Genomic DNA, 24,690 nt, shown 5'->3' on the forward strand with positions numbered 1-24,690 from the left:
GAATTTGTGTTGAGTTTGGGTGCATACCATATCTGTTTGAGTTTTTGTAGTAGTTTTCATCTGATATTCAGGGAATGTTTAATGTTCAATATATAATAATCTAACTGTATTAAATCATAGATGACTGCTAGAAGTCCTGGGATACTCCATACTGTCTTACTTTTTGCGATGCTACATCTCAAACTTACAACTGCAGGCAACATGACATATGGTACTGGAAGGGAATAAACCTTAATGTTGTTTTTTTCTTAAGTGCAATGTATCTACATGCTTTGTTAATGTAGAAAATGTATCCAGTATGTGCTAATCAAAATTTGATGGAAAGCCTCTGTAGAACTCAAGTCAGTAATAATTACAATAGGTGCTGGTGATTTATTTTAACATGAACCAAAAATCTCCACACTTTATTTGAGAAATTGAAAATCCATAATGCATAAGTTTTCATGATTGTCTAAGCCAGCAGCCTGCCGTACCTGAACACCCACTTGTTTTGACCAACTAGACTCAACATCATCTGTGTTTAGTTATTATTTTGCCAATGCCCCAAAAGGTTGATTCTGTTCATGTGGACGTAGCATCTTCAATGTTTCGTCACTCATCCAAGTGACTTCTTCACTCTCAGCTGACTGCAGGTTTCTCCAATCTTATAAACGGTACATTTGCACAATAACTGAAACCAGCGCACTGAATGAACAATGGGCTGTGAGGTCAGTTGCTTGATCATTAATATGCAAATTGTCATGGTCATTGATATTTTGCCTATGATTTATATCTATTTTCCATGATTACACTTACCTCTGTCTGAACCATGTTGACTCGTTGTGACCTTAGTTCTCGGATGCAGTTGAAAATGTCCACCACGCCTTCATTCTCCGCCATGTCTAACATGATGTCCACTGCAATGAAACAGCCTGTTCTCCCTGCACCGGCACTGGAGACAATCATAAACAAACATGATACTCTCAATCTAACAAAATTGTAAAAATGAACAACTTAATTGTTTTATTCTTAACCTTTATTTATACAGATAGTCCCACTGAGACACAATATCTCATTTACAACAGAGACCTGTTCATATCCTTCAGTAAGACCAATCACTTTTAAGCCTTCAACACTGACATTTTGGGTAATGCAACTAATATACAGACTTATTTCTAATAATTTTTAGTGTCTTTCTTTTGTTTTTTTAAACGATGCAGTCAGATCTCTGGGTAGCCATATTGCATATGTATTTGTAGGAGCTTCCCTTTCACGGCACAAAAACTGGCAAAGGGCTGTTACACACAGATTTATGCAGTGGAAAAGATGAATCCCGCATCCAGAGAACGGCTTCTCAATTTTACTGAGCACTCCCTGAGTGAGGTCAGAATCTGACTGAAGATTTTGCCCTTGTATCAGAGCATATCATTTTGTCTTCCTGCGTCTCTCCCTGGTCTGAATATCTCTTTTGTTTTGGCAGCGAAATGTATGCTAAAACCTAAAGTTTTCCTATACTGTTAAAGTTATAAAGTGTTTCTGTGCTGTACGTTTGTGAAGTTAGCAGTCTCCCAGGCATCTCATTAGGATTAGTCTTGATAGGTTGCTTTGATCATTTTTTTAAAGAAACGAGTGCATCTGTGTTTATAAATTGCTGCACTAATTTTAATTCACCCGCACAACTTTCCACTCCGCGTCAAAGTTTTTTTAATTTTTTTTAATTGCAGCATCATGCTAATTTTCTTTTCTCAGTAAATCTGTCCATAAGAAGACTGACAAACTGGGGGGGGTGAAAAGTAAAAACAAAATCTTCTGTCTACAAGTATCTTGCAGTTTAGTAAATACAACTGTTATCGAGTCAATTATAAAGACAAATGAAAAAAATATGGCATGGTGGATTCATTTCTTTGCTAGATACAGTGACTTCACAGAGTCTAAGCTAAGCCACACTTGGGGTCTGTTCCAGCAGGTATAACACACTCAGAACCTCACCTTAAATTCTGAGTTTTCTCACCTCAAGATGGAAATTAGCATCAGCCAGGTAAAAAAACATATTTACATGTAGTAGTACAGGATGATATTAGTATGAGAAAGATCCATCTTCTTCCACTAATCCAATAGCGGAATAGGCTGGAGCCTATGCCTATATATAATTGTATAATTGCCTGTAATTGTAATAAATTGTTGATTTAAACTCTTTTCAGAAGAAAAGTAAAATAAATAGTAAAATAAATATAAAATACTAGTCTTTCCAATGAATGAGTACTCTGGGCTATTGTGTTCTTATCAGATCAGTAAATACTCACTTAAATGGCTGATAAAATTAAAATTAGGTATCCTATATCTTATTACTATATTTTAGAAATGCACTGTGAAACCTCTGAGTTTTGTAACTTAGAAAAACCTATTAACTTTGCAATCTCAGCAATGTTAATGGAGTTTAGTATGAAGGCAGAGTCTTTCTCTATTGCTCTCTTTTACTTTCTAACAGACAAGCATAAGTATGTGGAGACTTTAGTAGCACATGTCAGGTGTTGAGGCGACACATTCTGAACAGGAATGCCTGGAGGGAAGATATGGACAGACAAGCAAACCAACAGATGGATGGACTGAAAGAGCGAGGGGAAGAGGGATGGAAAGGGAATGGTTGGAAGAGTTTAGCGACTGGGAGTGATAGAAGTGGCCGTCACGGGGGAGATATCAAGGGAGGAAAGGAGGCACGGATGGAGGGATGTAGCGGAAACTGAGAGAATGAGGTGTAGAGGGAGGGGAAAAACCCATCTTTCAATTTACAATTCCGCTGACAGTTTTCAGAGACAGCTAAAAGAGAGAGAGCGAGAGAGCGTGCAAGAGAAGAAACAGAAAAGAAAGAAAGAGAGAGAGAGAGAGAGAGAGAGAGAGAGAGAGAGATAAGATGTGAGGGACGGAAAGATAGAAAGTTGAAGAGAGAAGAGGAGGGGGCGCCTCGGCAGATTACCTGTCAACCTCTGTGATTAATGTTGAGACCAGAATACTGCTGGGCCTCTATGTGTGTGTGCTTGTGCGTGTTTGAAAGCCTCATGACACAGGCCAATAGCATCAGAGTGCCCCCGGAAATTGGAAGTGACTGCCATAACTTCCTGCCTGTCTGTCCACATACTTTTACTGGCTGTCTTTTTATGTGTCTGCTCGCCTCATTTGTCCATCCAGTTTTTTTTTTTCATTCTCTATTTGTGTGTCCAATTTTGTTCTTTGAGTGTGTGTCTCTTTTGACTTTTCCATTATTAATAATCCCAAGTGGTTTTTTTTATTTGTAACACATCTTTCCCAAACCTTAGACAAGCTGATTTATAGTATTTGCTAAAAAGATGGCAAGTTGAGAATATACAGATAAAACAATATTCATGCATCATTTTACTGTCTAATGGCTAGTTTGGCAAGGGACTGCCAAGCAACCAGGTTTGCTGTTTGTTAGTGGGAAGCTCCAAAGACTTATCCAAATGGTTAGTTTTAGTTGACTGAACAAAAGCATCTTTCATGCTTTGCAAAAAAAAAAAAAAAAAATCTGTATTGTGCTCCACATACAATTTCTGGTTAAATTGTACCCATTCATCTCTGAATCACAATGGTGACTGTATAGGACTTTCTGTGTGGAGTCTGCATCTTCTGAGTTTCCTCCTGGTACTCCAGCTTCCTCCCACAGTCCAAAGACATGCATGTTTAGGTTAACTGGTCATTCTAAACTGGCCAGCTATGTGTGATAGCTAAAGTGCATAGAATAAAGGATGCATGATTAAATGTGGCTTGTAGTCTAAAGCACTCTGTGAGGTCTGTGAGATTAGAAAAAGTGCTATATAGTATGATGGTCCTTTGATTCCATTAAGCACTAACCATGGCAAGGTTAGTCATTTTATTCCCTTTGTGGGAATAAAACTCTAAAGCTATGTGTTGTATCAAGGTGGGCCATGAAATGAATAATTAAATTTCAATGCTTGAGACAAGATGAGGAATCTACTCAAAACCTTTTTTTCATAGCTTGTCAGAATGCTGACCTTTTAATGCCCGTGCCAGCTGAGCACCTGGCTCCAGAAGTGAACTGTTACATCCCATAAAGAACAGAACATTGAGGTTAAATATAGTATCACCATGGGGATCCTAATACTATCACTTTTTCCCCCTCCTACTTTTCATGGCGGTGTATGGGTGAAAGAAGATAGGAGATGAAATTCTTTTTTAACTTAAAACTTTTTATTCACTTTCTAAAAGTTAGCACTATTGATCTAAGCTACGGAAAAGAAAGGGTAACGTGTTTGAGAGATTACAGTAATCATACCTTGCCCTATTGTCTTAATTGACAAGGAAAAGGGGAACCTATAAAAAAGTTTTAAAAAAAGAGTACTGGAAGAAAAGCCTGTGGAAAGAACTGCTTCTTAGATTTAGGTTGAGATAAAGTCTTATATTTTGGGGCTTCTGACGAACTATCCAAACTGATTGTTTAGTCAGAAGCCTTTTAAAATGACTCATAAGACCACAAAAATAACACGTGGATATTTTCAGATCTGCCAAATCACAATCAGGCCAATGCTGTAAAACAATCCAAGGTTTATAAAGATGATTTTGTAACAGAAATACCAGTAGTCATGTGATCATTACTGTTTACCCAGAGCCTTTCCCTGTGATAAGCAAGAAATGTGAGCTATACATCTGAATGGCTGTTTGTTTGTCCTTGTCTTGCCCGTGCAGCCACTGACCAGCAGCGCCAGGGAATTAAGTTTATCTTCAGTACAAAACCTCTGTGTCCTCTATGTAAGTAGACCTACCTGCAGTGTACCACTATGGGTCCGGCATCTGGAGGGTTGAGGAACTTGACCTGTCGTATGAAGCCAAGCAGTCCTGTGGCGTAACACGGAACGCCGTGGTCGGGCCAGCTGGTGAAATGAAACTGACGGAGTTCACGGATCTCATGATGGCCCTTCTGAAAAACATGCACAGAGGGAGATGTTATGCTAAGTAGCATATTTCATAATGGCAGTTTCACGAAAAGAGTCTGTCTCTTCATGAAAAGTGTTGGCCATTTTGCCTCTTGATGATGACAAATGGCTGAATCTTACAAACTGTTTCATTGCTCTTTTGGGGAAGACTGACAAGAAGACATATCATGGTTCAGGACCCTAATTTACAGCAGGGATTTCAGGAATATGGGGGCCTTGATGCCTCTTCAGATGAAAAATAAATCAATCTCATCGTGGATGTCAAGATGGTACTTTGGGCCACTTCGGGGAATGAGAGGCAGGAAGACTTATTGTGGCTCATTTGCCTAATTTACAGGGGAGATTTGAGGAAACTGAAGGCCATCTCGCTCTACAAAAAGATTAATTGATTTCACAAATCTCATGATGGCCCTTTTGGGAAAGACTTGCAGGAAGAAATGCCACGGTTCAGTTCAGCTGCCCAATTTAGAAGGAGATTTTTGAATATCTAGCAATTATCTGACTGCTTGTTATTGTATGACGTGCTCAGCGATAACAGAAAACATTTAAATATGGAATGTGTTTTAATTAAACAACATTTGTTTCTGAGAAAAGTTTTGCTGCATGACAGACCAAATAAGTTTCAAATGTATAAACAAGATACCGTTGGTTATAAAAAGGATTAAGATAAAACATAATTTGGAAAATCTACTTCTTAGATATAAAGAGAAACAGTCTGCTATATAAAAGTGTAGATTACAAAATAACAAAATGACAAAACATGTGTGTGACAGGATCTTGACATTTTCATGATGTGCTTTCCAGAATATCTCCTCATCTTACAATTGGAGTATTAGGATGCTAACAATGACATATGATACTTAATAGATAGCAGTGAAGTCTCACATAACATTGCTTCCTTGAAACATGGACACACAGTCTCAGGACTGTGGTGTGCAGTAGGTTCATGCTTATCAGATAAAGAAACAGAATTACTTTAAGTCTGGATCCCCAGACAGGCTGCATTTGAGGGCTGGAAGTCAAAAAAATCTGTTATGACTCTATATATTGTCTCCAATATTGAGTTACGAAAGAAAACTGCCTATTAAGCAAAAAGTAAGGCCACAGACACCAATCCTACCCGAACAATTCAGAATAGCATTATACATTTTTCTCTTTTCCGCCCATTTCTTTTGAAATGTTATCATCTGATGACAACTCGAGCAAAGAACACATTGGAATTCTACAGTCAGGGGTTATTGGAAATGAAACCTTTGTGTCATTGTTACAGTGCCAACACGGCAATTCTTTCATCAATATGAATTCAAGTGAAAAGATTTTTTTTTTGTTTTTTTTTTAAATTTAGGAATATGATTCCAGGGAATCACACACCTTATACTAAAGCTTCAGGACTCCCCTGAAGGCATAATGTATTCTGACAGTGTATAACTTTGAAAGTTTATGCCACCTGCACGAGGCAATCAGAAGGCTAAGAGGGATCTTGCCTCAAGTTTCCTATTTTGAGTTCTGACCTGCATATCCTGGTGTTTAAACTGAATCTCTCCTCACTGGATATAGAAATGTATTTTTTAAATCCTTTCTTCAGCTTCGATCAGTTCAGTTTTCTATAATACTGCACTCCTCTGCTCTAATAATTCAAACCGATCAATTCTATTATAATATTCTAAACTAAACGGGGCTCAGTCACGTCCTCCCCAGTTCAGTTACTCTCTAAGAATAGAGTTGAAATGAAACTGCGTCTTCCATTCTGGCTCTGTAATATACAAGGTTGTATTGAATTATTTGTTGTGACAGACTATCTGATAATAACCCGAGAAGCACGGGTAACATAGGAAGTGGGGTTGGTGTTCAGATCCTGAGACTGAGTGGGAAAGAGCAGAGGTTAAGGAAGAGAGTAGGAAGTGGTGGGCTGAGGAAGGAGTGAGGACAAATATAATGAAAAAAGGACGAAGGAAAAGATCAAGGAGAGAAACATGGACACACGACATATGTGACAGAGACTTGAAGTGAAAAAGAAGGAAAAAAACTGAAGACCGCAAGGCGATTTGATAACTCGACTTTCCATTGATTTGCACTCCTGTGATGTTAAAATTACTTCTCTAAATCAATAGACAACAGTCCAACAGAGCTAGAGACACAGAGATGGGGAAAAGAAAAAAAATAAAAATAAAACACTGGTATTGACATGTTGGAAATTGGTGATGAGGATCACTTTAAAAGCTCTCCCTATTCCTCTAACCCTAACTTGCAATAGATACATAACATAAATGTTTTAATGGATTGAAATTATCCCTCATTTTCAAATGCATTTAAATCCAGTCTCCATTTTAGAAAGGTTTATTTGACATCAACAATCCTTACATATCTTTGTTTGTTAGGATTTGTTTTGGTGTCTGGAACAGCCTGTAATCACCGTAAGGGGAAGTTCATCCTGACACTGGAATTTGTTGTCCACAACAATCCCTTATGCTGTCATGTCCTCCTTATAATCACTTAAATATGAGTCCAGCACTTCAAACCCTCCATAGAAAATAAAAAATAGACTGTATGTTTAGCCTCAAAAGTTGAGGTTAAATGTCATGACGACATACCAGCACTGTGGAAATGTCTTGATTCACCCATCATTTCTTTATATTTTGCTAGTATATAAGGAAAAACAGATTTAATATAATTCTAACAAGTTTGAAAGTCAGTATTTGGCATGTCCACCGTTTTCTGAACTCGTTTAGGCATGCTTCTAATAATTTCTTGACGTAGTGTTCAGGAATAGTTTTCCAGTCTTCTTAAAGAACATTCCAAAGCTCTTCTTTGGCTGCTGTTTGTTCCATTCTCTGTCAAGATTATTCTGCACTGATTCAATAATGTTGAGGTCTGGGAAGGCTAGTCTATGACTGATAATGTTTCATTATCTTTTCTTCTGTCCTGGTAAGCATTGACTGCATTGACTGTGTATTTGGGATGGTTATCATGCTGAAATATGAAGCTGGTGCCAATCAGATGCTTTCCATATACTCTACTGTATAGAGTGATAGTATTGTATTCTAAATTAAAATCGGATCAGATAACTCAATTTTGATAAAATCTCCAACACAACTGGCTAAAACGCACTCCCAAACTCTGACAGAGCCTCCACTGTGTTTTACAGACGGTCGTAGACATTTACTGCAAACTGAAAGTGAAACTTTCAAAGTTAAATTGATCCCTTCACCACTGATTTTTAGTTCAGTTCTTGTGTAATACCCCTTTCTCCCCTGAATGGCTTTTGTCTCTGGCGAACAGAAAATGAATCAACTAAAAGCTTCTGTATTTCTCCTATTTTGCTATTTCTTAAGGACATGACTTTCAAATGCTTTTCATCTACTGAAGATTGTTTTTAGGCCTTCCGGTTTGTCCTACGCTTGTACAGTTTCCTCAAATTTTCAGCTAACAGGTCTTTGGAAATCACCTTGTTGGTGCAAAATACCTGCCAAATGCCTGTCAAGTTGTGTCTTCCTTGGAATTTTTCAACTCAAGAAATGCTGTTGTAACAGGCTTGTAGTAAGAACAATATGTGTAGAAACAGCACTGGCCTGAGAAAAGTCTAGAGAACTATTGCTCAAGACACTTTAAAAATGACAAGGTCTGATCCCTTGAAAGCAAAATTCAAGAAATAAGGAGCGACTTTTCTACAGTACTGTAACAACAAAATATCAGTGAGAAAAAAGTTCGAATTAAATTAATTACAAATACTGGGTTATTTTTCATGAAAAAAACTGATTAATGTTATACAGGATGGCAAATGATCAAAAAGTACCATAACTGATAGGGAAGAAATAAGAATGTATTTAATTTATTTGGCAGATTTGAAGTGCCGATCCTAAACTGTTTTTCTCAGCTAAGCTACGCAGAAGCTGGAAAAAAACATTCTGGGCAAAATATTGATTGTCGGGAGCCACTTGAGAAGCATCTTCTTGTTCATTTGAGGAGGAACACTTTGTTGTACTACTCCAACTGTGTTTAATCTCACAGACCAGTACAAGCCCTTACTACCCTTGTTTTTTTTTTTTTCAAACTGCTGTTTTCACTCTGAACGGCTGCTACAATTCATTACACTGGACTATAGTTTCAGTTGAAAAATGACTCATATGTCCTGTCTGATATGTGTATGCTGGTCTTCAAAGCAATTTTTTGTTAGACTTTAGTCTTGTGAGTCTTGAGTCCTGTTGAGTTTGGCCTTCAGTTTACTGCGGTCTCCTGACATGAGTGTCATTAATCTTATTTTGGGTGTTAGCACATTGGCGAACAAGCCCTTGTTGGCTTGAAAAAATTGATAAAATAAATAAATAAATAAAATAAAAAACCCACGTGTGTACATACAGTACTGTCTGTAGTACTCTTTCATTCCAGCTGCAGCTGTGACTACCTCTGGAAACTTTCTTGCTAACGTCAAGGCTGCACAGTTAAGAACAGAGACAGTAAAACTACTTTACAGTCCGCTTCACTTATAGCAAAATTTTCAACTTCACATAAAACATCAACACATGAAATGAATGCTGCTTAAGCTGCTGAGAAGAAAGTTTTATACTCACATATGCTGCTTCTTTCTTTCACAGCTGCTATCATCCTGACATTCAAAGATGAGCTACCTTTTGTCATCCTGCATCTTTAGCTCTTTTTCTCTCCCACTCACACGCACACATTTGCACACATTTTCTTTTAGTCTTACTTAGTCACCCTCTATTCCTCAGTGCTCAGTTAATCTCTTTGGATGTGCCATTAATAAACCTTTTCATTAAGCCCTTATTCTCATTATTCACTGCAACCGAGGCTATTTAGTTGTTACACAGACCCACATACCCTCTGTCTTGCTTTTTCTTTGTTTTTCACACTCACACACAGTGGAAAAAACCCCCTGAATTTTAAAGATGGAGAATTTGAATTAGCGAGTGTCTGATGTGTGTTTGTAAGTATTTATGCATACTGTCAAACGACAGGCGTTTAGAGATCAGCTTTCCTTTGAATTTTAACGCGCACGCGCACGCACTCAGAGGTGGTATGGATTAATGGCTTGCTAAATGAGCTGACAGCAAACACTTCAAGACTTGTCTTTATAAGCTGATTTTGCACGACTGAGGGGGGAAGGAAATAGAGGATAGAGGAAAAATGACACTGAGGTATAAAAAGAAGAAAAACGAATGGAAAACACACAGAGTAGTCAGGAACATGTATTATAATGTGTAATAACTGTAGAAGATAGGTATCTATTCTAAAAAATAAATAGTATTAAAATGGTAAAGGACCTAAAGATCAACCTCTGTCCCTTGACTCCCAAGTAAAATATTTATATAAGCAAGATTTGAGTGTTGTAAATACTTTCTATACTCAAATAAACAAAAAGAGGTAGAAAGTAAAATGAAGGAGAAAAGGAAAAACAATGGAACAGGCAAACAGAGACTGAGAATAAAAAAACAAGACTGAAAGTCGCTCGAAAGATAAAGGATTTTGGATCCCAGCCTCTGTCTTGTTGTAATGTGCATTTCTGCAGTTTTTGCGTTCAGTGTGCAGAGCCCTGGAGAACAACATCACAACAATGAAACTACATTCGTCGATCATCTATTCTCCTCTCAAATCCCTCCTGCCTGATTACAAGTGCCAAGATTATGCTTTCAAGATTCCTCTTAAACAGTGAGAAGCAAACAAGTAACAGAGCTCACTCGCCTTAAATCCCCCAAACACATATTGGCTGTAATGGTAATCTAGGTCTGGGCTTTACAAAATATGGAAGCAATACAAGCTACGATGGGGTGTAAATACGCTGCTAGAGAGCATGAGTGGGTTCAAATCCCATCACAGGCCTTGTGGGGCAGAGAAAATTGGTGTGACATCATGACTCAATGTTAAAATGCAGGATAAATACTATGACAAAGACATCAACAGCTTTATCCCTTTTTCAGAGCAGGAAAGTTAAATCTTTATATTTCCAATTAAAGCTGCTGGTAGAACTGGTATGTGAAGTCCTGAATGTGGAATAATTCTCACTTTTTAACAACTATTGTTTTCATTTTCATTACATTCTCAGTGGAATTGACCATGGCATACTTGATTCCTGGATTATAGAATAAAGAATTAAAAATATACTCTTGCCATTAAATATAAAGTTTACTTGTTTACCTTTTGAACAGTGAACGTCCGTATGACATATTCCGCCAGTGGTTCAGTCTCTATGAGGGTCACCTTGATGTCTCCGTACACCTCTGTCTCATCAGGCCAGTAACGAACACACTTCACCTGGAAAAGATCGTTTTTATTGTCATTGTGTTTTAAAATATGCCTTACATGGTGTTGATTATCTCCCCATGAGCATCAAGAGGCAGAGATGATACTGATTAGAAATCACTAGACGGCATCGCAAAGTAATTCAGTAGTGTGACTGGAGACAACCTAGAGCTCCAGGTAAAACAACAGTACATATAACTAGATCATACATATAGACACACACACACACACAGATATACATATACTTTATTTACTTCTAATACACACATTTTTGGAGCTGCTTGGATGATAAACTCACCCTTCCCACTTCCACAAGGTTTGTAACCATGACGATTGAGGCCGAATTCTCCTGCCACACCATTCTCCAGAAATCCCTCACAGTCTCTTGCATGGGCCCTGACAGACAAACACACACACACAGTGTAAACATTTTGATACACATAAACAAGCATACAGACATAGGTGTGTAAATAAGCATATGTTCATTCCAATGCCACGTAAAAATGTCAGCACTGGTAGCACAGACTTGCACAAACACACCCATACAGACACACACATGTATTTGAACACCATCAATCCCAGATAGTAGTTTGGGGGTTTGAGGTAATGGGGTCTTAAATTTGTCAGGGGGGTTTTATACGGCAGTTTAGATTTAGGAGGTTGTGGTAATAGCCTTCCAGTCCGAGAGGACGACATTTACCAGGTGGGTCCTACACGCATACACACACACGCACACAAATAGGATCACATGCACACATTCGTATCTACACAAATGTGGAAGCCCGCATTAGTGCTTCTCACACACACTTATCACGTCAGTTTAATTACCTTGTGTGGCGATGTAATGTCTGGGTCTATGGTACCCCTGCGAGACAGAAAAAAGGAAGCAATAAAAAAATATGTATCTCCACACTTTTGTCATATCCATTTTTCTCTTTATATTCTTTATTTTTCCTATCCAACACCCAAATTTCCTCTATTTTTAGCACATTGTTTTCCAAGAATTCTCATTCCTACTCACTATTTTTTCCAGGGAATCAGTCTTCACCCATCTCCTGCTATTTTGGCTGTTTTCCTTTTCACTCCCCAAAGTTAGATAAAGTGTTACATTTTGCATTTTTAAGCAAAATATACTAAAAAATTCCTGCCCTATTCTTTCATTCAGTTTTTCCCAATTGAGTTGCCTTTTCTCCACTTCATTTCTCCTCGTTGTTAGTCATCTTCTCATTCATTCATCATCTCTCACTCTCCTTCTTTGTCTTGTCTTCATGTTCAGTTTTTTTTCCATGTTTTATCCTTCATTTTTTTCCAGTCACTAAATTTTTCCTCTGTTGGATAAAAAGACACTGGCCTCCAACCAGCGATTATTTCTCTCTCTTGTCCTATCACGATTCCCTATAAGATGGATAACCTTGCTGAGATAAAAGCATTTATCATTTTCACTTTGCCATTAGAATCACTTTGTGAGCATGACGTTATCTTCACGGGGGGATGTGTTTTACTTTTTCAATTCTTTTCTTTTCTTCTTAAGAAACAATCTAGTCTGTGAGACTGATTTTGTACCAGATTTATTAAGACTACCATTACAACAGTAAGCTGTGAGCAGGAGATTAAATCAATAAGTGAAGCACAATACCTGCAGGGGAGAGAGGAAGGGAGTAAAAACGAACGATGGATGGATGGATAAGGAAAGGTAATAAGAGGGACACACAGTGGGAGGTGATGGAATGACTGATGTAATTAAAGGAGGAAAGGGTAAACAAGGAGGGGGGTATGTTTTCCCCCTTTTAATTTTTTTTATGTGCCCGTTGGTGAAGGAATGGAGTCCAAAGGGGGGGAAAAAACAACACTGATGGTTTTATCTGGTGTGGTAACCTTAACTAAGGACCTGATTCACTGGTACAAATTTAAAGCAATATTGTTTGTGTGCAGAGGCAGGTGTCTGCATCTGATTTAAAACTGAGAATATGACATCATCCATACTATTGATTGACTGACTGACTGACATCAATACTATTTGATATCCAGGGCATCCACGCAGAAAGAGACTATTACAACCTGTGAGGACATGTCAGTGAAACTCACATAAAAATACTATTTGTTAGGCAAAGGGTGTGGTTTCCATGTTAGATGTCTCTCAAGTTTCAACCAAGTGATAGAAGCAGCTACCAACAGGAGCAAATACTACAGCTGGCATATGATGAAGTTGTAAATACATTAGAGGGTTTCCTACACAAGACTCACTGTTTGGATCATCACTACAGTGTATGTGTGCATGTGTGTGTGTGTTCGAGTGTAGTTGTGTAAACACTCACGTCAATATAATTGGCATTGATGTAGTCAGAGTGGGGGTCTCCATCCAGCAACTGCAGTCGGACTCTGGTGTGATCGTCTGTGGGATCAGATAGCACAAAAATACAACAGGCCTAAAGTTACATTTACCCACAGATCGGAAAAACTAACTGACTGGAGGGGGAACTAACTAACCAGGCCCAAGGTTATGAGTCCAAACAACAAATGTAAGTGCACTTTTCCTGCTGCTGTTGCCTGTTCTTTGTAATTGTTGATGGATCAAGTCCTGTCTCCTGTTAATAGTCAGCATTGGCGTCTTTTACCTGAGTAGATAACCTTTAGTTAATCTTGACTAAGCAAGATAGTTAAAGTTAAAAAGTTAAATTGTGTCATCCAGAAACACCAAACATCCTCAGTTCCCTTGGTATAGTTTTATTTCAACACTTCATTTCAAATGTTTTTTTTTTCCCCACTTTAGTTCATTTGGTCTCAGAGCAGTTCCATTCAGATGATCTGAATGGGTATGACAGAAGCAAACACATAAAAGTATTAAAGTAACATTTTGTGCATAACTCCCCAGTGCAGATTTATGACAAATATCATTTGCATAAGTCAGGATGATGGGACAAATTCTGTTTCCATTACTTGCTGCTTCTGTCAGCAAATGCTATTGCATTTACTACCAAATGACAAGCAACACAGATTTATTTGTCTCACAGGCCTTTTCGGGTACTATGCAATGATTCCTTTTAGCTGTAAAAGCTGTTGAACAAATTGTTCAAATGAAATGTCTACTGTACCATTTGCAAACAGTGACATGTGATCACAAATGAGAAAAAAAGATGGCTTTGGACTTCTCTTCTGCTTTGAAATAGTTGCTGGAATAGCAAAATCAACAGAAATTGTGGACATAATCCAGAGCTAATAGTTCAAAGTGCAAGCAGCAACAGTCATAATAACTTAGTAATAGCAACTTCATAGTAATGTGACCCAGCAGGCACCATTTGTCAATAAAAGCCGCAATCTGTCCTCTTTTTCTATACCCGCTTGGATTTTATCCACGACTGTCTGAAGATCGCTAATGGTAACAGTGGGATCCAGAGTCATTTCTTTGGCAATTTCTCACATGTAATGTGTGTAAGATACATCTTAGTTGCTCTCGCTGGGATGCATCTCCAGTGATGTTTCTGAAGTCATGAGATGTTTTGGGTTTTTCAACATCAGACGCCCTCGCACAGATCAATTTCCAACTTTCATCCCATCAGCAGCCACCCATGGATTAGTCCATGGGTGGCTGCTGATAGGACATTTTTATTTCCAATTCCTTACTATTAGCGTATCTGTTTTTGTGTCCCATGAGACTTATATCTCCTCTTCTCTCTCAGTCACGGTTGTTAGAATGGAACTCCTTGTCTTTGTTGTTTGTTCTTCCTGCTTCTTTAGCATGTCAGCATCTCCTGTTTTCTGCAGGTATGTCCATTTTTTTGGACAATGACAGTAAGTGTCCAGAGATGGCACAGTTTTAAAAAGAGTTAAAAGAAATCCAGGTAGAGAAGTATCACATATTCAAATAGCACAAGCACATATACAAACACAAGTTGTTACATCTCAAGGAGTTTATGAAGTTAGAGTTAAGGTTCAACACACCAGACCCATAAGTCCCCAAAAACTAATAGTAATAAATAAAATTATAAATAAATAAATTGATAATCACAAGACTATTTTTACAATCTATAAGAATTTTAATATATCTTTGAATCTCAGAAATTATCTGTAATAATCATAACAGCAGAACCTCTCACCTCACTCACTGTTCACCCTCATTATCCAAGTCCATGTCACCATGATGAAATTGTTTTTTTTTTTTCTTTTTGAGTGTCAATTATTTTGTTCTTGGCTGAATATTAGCTATCTATAGCATAGGGACACATATGAGTTATTAAGTGTAATGGGAGGCACTGATTTTTTTTCTTTTTAAACTTAGTTGTAACATAGCAACAGCAGGTAATTGCAGATGATGGGGACAAATAAGAATGATTGCACTGCTTGAAAGTTTTTAATTTTTTGAAAAAAAGAAGAAAGCGAATACAGACTAAATGGAAAAGAGCCGGTTGGTAAATGTGAGATATTACAAAGAAAACAAGAAGACAAGAGCAGAAGAGAGGTAAAAATTATGTCACGTGTAGTTGGCAAGTATAAGATAAAGATAAATAACATAAGAGGTTAGGAGAAATGTGAAATGTTGTTACCTTTCAGTCTCTGAAATGGCATCTCATAAATATTTCTGTCTTCCTGGTCATCATCCTAGTATAAAATGACGCACATGTTTGGTTGTTGACCAGCCTAGACGTCTGAACTGTGGTAGCAATTGAGAATGCTTGGGATGGAACAACGTAACAACGTAACAACGCAACAACGTAACAACTGAAACCATGAATTAAACTTCTAGTATTTCTGAAGGATTTATCTTTTACTCATTTTGAATTGAGTTGTTAATTCAAATTGTAAATTGTTAAACAGCTTTCATGTTAGCAGATCTACTGTGTGGTTGATGACTCATGCATTCATGGAAACCATTTTCTCTGTGTTTATAGAGTTGCATGGGAGCGATCATTATGTTAAAAAGGCGTTAACATTTTTTTTGTTTTGATGACTATCTTAGAATTGATGTGTGAATTCATTTCCATTCATAGCTGGCACAAAATGAGGCCTGCAGCGGAGTAAACATACTCAGAAGTAGGATAAAATTGCAGAGACCGTTAACATTTTTTAACAAGCAAAATCATTTAGAACATACAGCATGTATTTGGATTTTCTATAATAAGGATGTTGCCAAGCAGCTGAACAATATCCTGGAAAGTATAAGAGTGTACTATTTATTTAGATGACGTTAAAGGTGATGTGACTTTTTTTAACTACTTTTTAAATTAAGAAGGTAACAAACACCATTTGTTGATAAAGATCATAAAATGGGTCCAAATCTTCAGTGAGAGCTAGGACATTTCTGGTGGTTCTGACAAAAGAAAAAAATAGGAAAATAAAGATCCGTACATTTTTCTTAAATTCCTATTCAATTACAATTCGAATGAGCCAAACCCATCTCTGATTCAGCAAGTGGCCAATCTATTGCAGGTCTAACAGAGAGAGACAAGATCTCAGAAACACTGTTTAACATACGTGTCCATGTCCAGCAGGTTTGAGCCTACACCATCAAAGTTTTTAATATTTTATTGTTTCATTAATCATTGCTGTAAATAATTCTCTACAGTCTCCAAAATGTAAATATGCAGTCTGTATGCTGAATTTGAGAAAAACGTTAATATTTCAGCAACTAAAATGTGTCATAGCTCACATCTATCACCTAACACCTTATTCTGTTAATTTTGTCACAGAGTAGAATAGAAAATTTGACATCACATGGACAGTCATTTTATATAATTTTTAAATGGAACAAAAACATTCGATAATTTTAATGGTGATTCAAGGTTCAAGTACCAAAAAAACATCACAAATAGCCCATTGCAGAATGGTCACACAGCCTATTAAGTATGTGATTCATACTTAATAGGCTTTATTATAAGGCTCAAATGTGCAGATGAGCTATGTTGCTCCAAGCACATTTTTTTCGTAAAAAATTTCTCAAAAATGGTGCTTTTAATAGCCAGACCATGGTGTAGATGTATTTAGCTCAAGTTCTTAGCTCTCAAATGGAATCAGTTGCTGGCCAACCTTTACATCTGTGATAAGCTGTTTATCTATGAGCTTAGTGCAGTCTCAGTAATGTTGAGAAGCTGAAACTTTGGAGTTTAAACCTTTCATGTAGACTCTTGCAGACATTTGTTTCAGTGCAGAAGAGTAAAAATGAAAATAAATGTAAGTATGAAAGCAAAGACATCTTTGACTGTACATGCTTTTGTTGATTTGTTATTTATTTTGTATTTTTTTCCAGAAATTAGGGACGCTTTAACGAGAAGAATGTGGGCTCGGCGTACGTAAACATTGCTTTAGACTGAGCCTATTCACTGATTATATCGTACATTAGACTGTGAAGTTTATATGTACTATTTAGCCTGTGTGTATAACATGTGGTGACTGAACAACATAAACTTAATAAACTAAGTGACATCTTGTGTAAAGATCTACAAAATGCTGCACTCGGGGTTATCCCTGAATTCTGTTGCATCCCTTGGCCAAATTACGATTACAGAACCAAGGGTTTCATGATCACTTAATATGAAAAGACGACCGCGTAGAAAGGTCATGACCGTCAGTAGGGATTACCCCAGGACTGCATTAAAACAGCCACTGCAAGTATGGCAAGCCTCAACTGCAGACTATTCATCCACACGGTCAGGTGAGTTAAAGCACAGAATACATTACAAATTCTTAGAATAACAACATATAACACCTTGATTATCACTTTTAGGATAACCTTGAGGAGAATTATTTGTATAACTGCTATCAGAGTAATATTGCAGCTCTGGCTGGACAGCAACAATGATGGCAGCATGACGCCACTCTGCTGGTACAAGATTCTGTCATCAGCTATCAGCGCACTCACACTCACACTCACACTCTCAACTCTCTCAGTCACTCAGTCAAACACACACACACACACACACACACACACACACACACACACACACACACAAATACACAGCATGTAAAAACAAACACAACAGGAGGTAGTCTGCCAGCCGTCTGCTCGTTCCCTCTCTGTCTTTTTCTTACTTCTCTTCTCCCTCTTTTACTCCGTTTCTCATCTGCCTGTTCGATTTCTATTCCTCCTTTTCTCTGCTGATCCTGTCCATTTCTGTCTACCTCCTCCTCTCCTCACTTCTCCCCCTCCACGGTCTTCTTTCAGCTACCTGTCTCTCCTCCTCCCCCCTCTCTCTCATTCCCCATGCCATCTTGCTCCTTCAGACAGCAGTAATTACGCAGGGCTAGTGTCAGAGGCTGTCATAACACACAAGCCACTGATATGAGGCTGGAGGAAAGAAGGGAGGGGCCCTTCCCACTAGCCTGCACGGGGAGGGGAACTTCTAATTGGGCTCAAATAGCAGGAGGTACTGGCTTGAAAACACTACAGATGTGGACATGGGGCACAGGCTTGAAAAGGCTGATGGGGTGTGTATCATTGAGTGTATGAGTGAGTGAGTGGGAGAAAAAGAATTGTAGACATCTTTTTGTTAGTATGATATACACTGTGTGCGCATACATGCAGGAGCAACTGATTCTGAAAGCAAAAGAAAGTCTTTTGTTAGAACCAAGACAATCTCAAATACACACTTCAATGATTACATTTGCAGGCACAGATATTACAGATATTTGTAGTTATTTCTCTTTTCATTCACGTAAAAGGTTTGCACAATTATAAAACCCAACAACTAGGTGAAGGAAGTCATTTTCACCCAACAACAACACATTTTATTAGATGAAATGCCCTGTTTGTAATTTAGGCTTCACTTCTTTACCAAATCTACATTAATTTCTGTTACGCTAGCATAATAACCAACTAGTGGCTAATTTGCTATTGTTCTCAAATAAGAATGCCTCTTGCACATGGCGAAACTTTTGTGGGTGAACTCCAGATTTTGTAAGCAATTGACATCTCTAAGGCAGCACTTCTAGCATCAGACCAGACTGTGCTTTTCTGAAGAAGGAGGCAAAAGTTTTTCAGACAGAAGGATGATGGTGTTAATGTACACTACGAGAATGACAGAAGCTTTCGATGCGCAAAATAAAATAATGAAATTGTGAAAAATATGTGAACTTTAACTGTAAAACTAAAACCTCACGCTCAGGCAACTCAGGCAATAAGAACCTAATACTAAATCCAGTATTATACAAAGTCTTAACCCCAATATAAAAATGTGTAGTTGATCAAGTCTTTGTAACTTACATCTAGATATGGATGGAGACATAAAATATAGAGAAGATATGTGCACTCAGCCTGATGTTGGTGTCTGTAGCATTGGAGTAACAACAAAGTCATCAGACGCTGTGGTGTCCAAGGGCAAAGTGTCACGAACCCATTACTCATTAATGAGCTCCACTCTTCTGCTGAGTCGCCCGATCTTCATAACCTTGCAACTCCCCTCTCTACTTTCCTCTCTTCTCATCTTCTCTCTACTCTCTGCTTTTAGTTTGGTTCCATTCTCTGTCTCATTTCTGTCTTCTATCTTCAAAATCATGCCATTATTCCAGCAGCCACTGCCAAAGTTTTGTTGGGGAGGACTTGTTAACTTGAGGGGGTAAGGAAAAGGCCAAACAATATAGACTTCTTGTTTTTTATCTCTAGCAAATTTACCAGGGCAGGAGAGAGCTGTAATTTGGAGACATCAGATCAGATGGTATGCACTGCACATGGGGGCTGTACACAAATAAAATGAGCAGGAGCCACCAGCCCTAATGACTGCTATTGTACCACAGCAAACACAAGCAGCTGTTTTTTGCTCTCTTCTATAAATCAAAGGTCAAGATACATTTTTTATTACTTACCACCAAAAGTAAGACCCATGAAATATACTGCAAATATCAGCAGGGGATAATCTATGAAGTCATTATTTTCCAGTTTCATGAATATATTGCCCTTTTATTGCTTTAAAAGGCCAGTGACCACCCTAAATTGTTCAGGCTTGATGAGGCAAAAAAATTATTCAGGTTATATAAGGCCACCCACCACTGAAAACAGTACCTCTGCTTTGCATGGTCTAACCTGGGGCACATTTGGAAACTAGAATAAACACATATCAAGATCACACATAAGATATTTTATTTAAACTTTCAAAGCCCTTTTGTCTTTTAAAACAGCAGCTCTCACAGATAACCCTGAGAATATTGCATTGTACAAAAGAATGGAACATTTTCTTCTGGTATTTGTATCCAGTAAGTGAGTTTTTTATGTTTTTTGTTTTACCTTCACTAACTCTGAAACAAGGCATCACACATAATTTGACCATGATATAATTTGGTTCAAAATTACAATTTAATTAAATGCCAATCAAAACGCACAATCTTGGACTGAATTGCTGTGTGATTAATTTGGGAAAATTAATTCAGTTAAAACAGATAAGACTCTTCTTTCTTGTGGGTTTGTTTTTGTTTTAAAGACAGGACGACAAAGTAATTACTGAGTTATTTATATTGAACAAAACTTTATTCACCTCCGGCAGATATTACATTACGGTCATTTGAGCACATGAGTTAGTAAAAACCTCTATACTGGCTCTTTAATATTCCAGTGTCTCTCCAGCTGCCTGAAGACAACTAAAAAATATAAAAGATCTTGCTGTTTGAGAATAAAGAGCGTTACGCTTCAGTATGCCCATTAGGTTATATTTTTCAATGCTGGAGAGATAAAGTGGCACTATTACAGACAAGAAGCATGAAAGCATGGAAACTTATGCTACATTCCATAACCTCTTTATAAAAAATATCCCCTTTTCCCTTTGATTCTTCTACTTCCTGTAATTGCTTTACCTGTTTGACACTCAAATACTTAAAAGAGAATTAAAGAGAAGCCTTAAGGTTATTTAGTGATATTACATTTTCATAAAAGGCAAAAGCAAATCAAACAAATGGTTTAAAACAAAGTCTAACACTTTAATACAACAAGTTACTTGTTAATTACACAGTTGAAAACAGGGAAACCTGTTAGGAATTATGGCCTCTTTAACAGATTGAACTGAGAAAAATACAAACATGCTCACAGTAGCAAGTTGAAACTGCTGAACAAGATGTTTTACTCTTCTGTCCTCTCCTTCCTTCCTTCCCTTCCCTTTCCTCTCTTCTCTTCCTCCTGCTCTTTTCAGTAGCTACTAAGCAGGGATTGTGTCTGTCACAGATATACTTAATCAGTTAACTCCCTATGGAGCTCAACTCACTCACGGAATACACTCCGCTGTCAGACCGGCTCAAGGCATTAGGGAATTTAATAGCATGTGTGATTGAGTGTAAGTGTGTATATGGGTTAGAGAGAGACTGAGCAGCTTCTAAGTGTGTGAACATCCGTCTCCCCTTTCTTCCTTAAATGTTCTATGTTCTGGTAAATTTTTTTGGGATGTATCCTGACAGGTTTGTGCATGAGCATTTTTAAAAGCAAATTTCGATAGGCTTTTTTGTGCTTAAATGATGTATTTGTTCCACTGTCAGCAACTTATGCATGTGTGTACCTCAGCATGGATGGAAAAGTGTGTGAGTGTGTTGGGGGGTATTATAGTGTGTAATAGCCTATTAAGACCAGAGCTCCCTGCAGCTGATGTGTCAAACAACACAGAATGCTGTCGACTTACACAAATACACACAAACACAAGCCTCGAGATGCTGTTTCCAGCTGTTTGAAGGCTGTCAGGTGCAAAAAAGATAGAGGAGAGAAAGATGGTGGAAGGAAAATCAGCTTTAAGTTGGACATGGTTCAATAAAGAGTGATACAAGAGATGATACATCAGATGTGGAAGAAATATATCTTGCAACCATGTTGTCCATGGGAAACATAAAAATTGCACCAGTCAATAACGGTTTAGCTAGTTCAGTAAATAAGCTAGCAAGAAATCAAACACTGTATATTTTAATTTAGAGAATTCAGTATTTGGCAATTTCTTAAGTTCTGCATCTCTGCTATTAAAAATAAATAAATTAAAATTTAAGAACCATACCTGAAGATTTGATTCTTCAACTTCCCTTCAAGGCTGCTTTAAGATTGGCTGGTATGTTTAAACTGCTCCCTGAGAGTCATGTTTTCTGCAATGCATGCTGGATGTGTATACACACAAACACAGACACACTCTTTTGCAAGTCTTCCTTCACTACATGCATGAATCTTCTCTGCGGTCGCCCTTTTTCCTCATGCCTGGCATAGCTCTATGTCCAGTATATTCACGCTCTCTCCTCTGCATATACGCAAACAAGTCTCTCAAACATCATCTTGAAACCATTGAAACTGAATGGTGCTAATGATCCTGTTCATCCTGGTCACTCCCAATGAAAATCTTAACTTCTGCAACTTTTCCGTCTCAAGCTCAGCCTACCATCTTTTTTGTCAGTGGCACCATCTCCAAGCCGTCCATCACGTCTCACTACCATCTTCTAAACCTTCCCTTTTACTCTCATTGCTATCTTTCCATCACAAATCACCCCTGACACTCATTTCCACCCACTCCACCACCCCTGGCTCTTTTCATCACCTCTCTTTGTGTACTGTTCATCCCTTTGGACAATTGACCTAATTTAAACTCACCTTCACTACCTCTGCTCCTTGCATTTCCACCTTTCTCCTTCTCATTCCCACCCATTTATTCCACGTTGCTTATACTTTCATTCCTCTTCTCTCCAATGCATACCTCCATCTTCTTCAGACTTCCACCTGCTCCTTACTCTCGTTATAGATTACAGTGTCATCTGCAAATATTGTCGTCCACAGAGACTTCCAGCCTGACCTCATCTGTCACCTTGCCCATCATCATGGCAAACAAGAGGGGGATCTGATCAGAGCTGGTCCCTAATGTAATCCCATTCACACCTTAACCCATCTGTCATTCTGATCGATACCTGTAGTGCTTTCTCACTTTCTCAAGCCGTACTGCTGCTCACTAACTGTCACCTCTACCTTCCTACAACTCTTTCCCATAGCTTCATGGTATGGCTAATCAACTACATCCCACCATAGTTACTGCAGCTCTGCACATGAGCCTTGTTCTTGAAAATTGCCACCAGTACATCATTTTTCCATTCCTCAGGCATCCTCTCTCGAGTAAGAGATTGTGTTAAACAATCTGGTCAAAAAGCCAAATGCAGTCCCCCCCTAGACATCTCTATACCTCCACAGCAATGTCATCTGGATCAACCACCGTTCCAGTCTTCATTCTTTTCTCAACTGCTCTCACGTTCTCCCTACTAATGCACCGCACTCACTGAATCACTAACTTTCCTCCATCTGTCCTCTCTTATTTTCTTCATTCATCAGATGCTCAAAGTACTCCATCCATCTTCTCAGCATGCTCTCTTCACTTGTTAGCACATTCCCATCTCTGTCCTTAATCACTCTTATCTAGTGCACATCTCTCTGCCTTGCCAACTTTACAAGTCTGTTTCTCCTTCCTTGATATCTAGCCTTACAAGACACTGTAAGTCTTTTCCTTTGTGACCTCTCTCTTTCCTGAAAGCCTAGTTTCCATTTACTCAGTCTACTTTTTTAATCTCCCCGACTATCCTGCGTTTTCTTTTCTAACATGTTCCTTTGAATACTTTCCTATATGGCCTCATTCCAACACCAAGTCTCTTCTCCTCTTCCCTCTGTCCAGATGATAACCAACCTTTTACTCAGCAGTACAGCTGTACTTTCCCAGTCATCTGGTAACCAACTCTTCCCTACCACCCAGAGCCTGTCTCAACTCCTCCCTGAATCACCCTTTTTCACCCAATGTTGTTCCCTCCTCTTCTGGTAGTAGCTTTGGCACTAATCAACAGCTACATAAAGCTTGTCAGCAGATTGAGACATGCCTGGTAGATGGCTCCACTTTGGGCTTAATAAAAGCAGGTGGACCAACTGCCACCAGCACCAGCACATGACATGGCACCCCAAATCATCACAAAGTGTAAAACTGTAACCTCACAGTAGATTTAAACACCTTGGATTCTGTGCCACTTCAAAAGAAATGCAAATTTTACCTTAATCTGAAAAGAGGACTTTGGACAACTGAATATGGTAAATGGCCTGTATTTGTATAGCGCTTTTCTAGTCCCTAAGGACCCCAAAGCGCTTTACACAACCTGTCATCCACCCATTCACACACACATTCACACACTGGTGATGGCAAGCTACATTGTAGCCACAGCCACCCTGGGGCGCACTGACAGAGGCGAGGCTGCCGGACACTGGCGCCACCGGGCCCTCTGACCACCACCAGTAGGCAACGGGTGAAGTGTCTTGTCCAAGGACACAACGACCGAGACTGTCCAAGCCAGGGCTCGAACCGGCAACTCTGATTACAAGGCGAACTCCCAACTCTTGAGCCATGATCGCCCCATATTTACATACAATATTTCATTTTCTCCTTTGCCCAGGAAAGACACTTCTGATGTAGTCTCTGGTTCAGGTGTGACTTGATATTAGGAATGCAGCAGTTGTAGATTAATCCCTGAAGACATCAGTGTATCGTGGCTCTTGATGCACTGACACCAGCCTCTGTCCTTGTTT

At 38.5% G+C, this 24,690-nt stretch overlaps 1 protein-coding gene across 11 annotated transcripts in view; it reads right to left on the minus strand.

The window, feature by feature from the left end:
* The window catches only part of ptprt (protein tyrosine phosphatase receptor type T), a 307,462-nt gene that overhangs the window by 14,000 nt on the left and 268,772 nt on the right, over positions 1 to 24,690 (minus strand). For 8 of the 11 annotated variants that reach the window (XM_006783002.3, XM_006783001.3, XM_087840885.1 and 5 more), the window contains 6 exons: positions 13,517 to 13,602; positions 12,030 to 12,066; positions 11,500 to 11,597; positions 11,097 to 11,213; positions 4,776 to 4,930; positions 796 to 931 (listed from right to left, as the gene is read on the minus strand). In XM_006783002.3, coding sequence (XP_006783065.1) covers positions 796 to 931; positions 4,776 to 4,930; positions 11,097 to 11,213; positions 11,500 to 11,597; positions 12,030 to 12,066; positions 13,517 to 13,602 — 629 coding nt within the window. The remainder of the gene's footprint in view (positions 1 to 795; positions 932 to 4,775; positions 4,931 to 11,096; positions 11,214 to 11,499; positions 11,598 to 12,029; positions 12,067 to 13,516; positions 13,603 to 24,690) is intronic. The other 3 variants (XM_006783003.2, XM_006783004.2, XM_087840883.1) reach the window with 1 other exon arrangement.

This window comes from Neolamprologus brichardi, chromosome 5 (genome assembly GCF_056152115.1).
Source record: "Neolamprologus brichardi isolate AB-2024 chromosome 5, ASM5615211v1, whole genome shotgun sequence".
Classification (NCBI taxonomy): Eukaryota; Metazoa; Chordata; class Actinopteri; order Cichliformes; family Cichlidae; genus Neolamprologus; species Neolamprologus brichardi.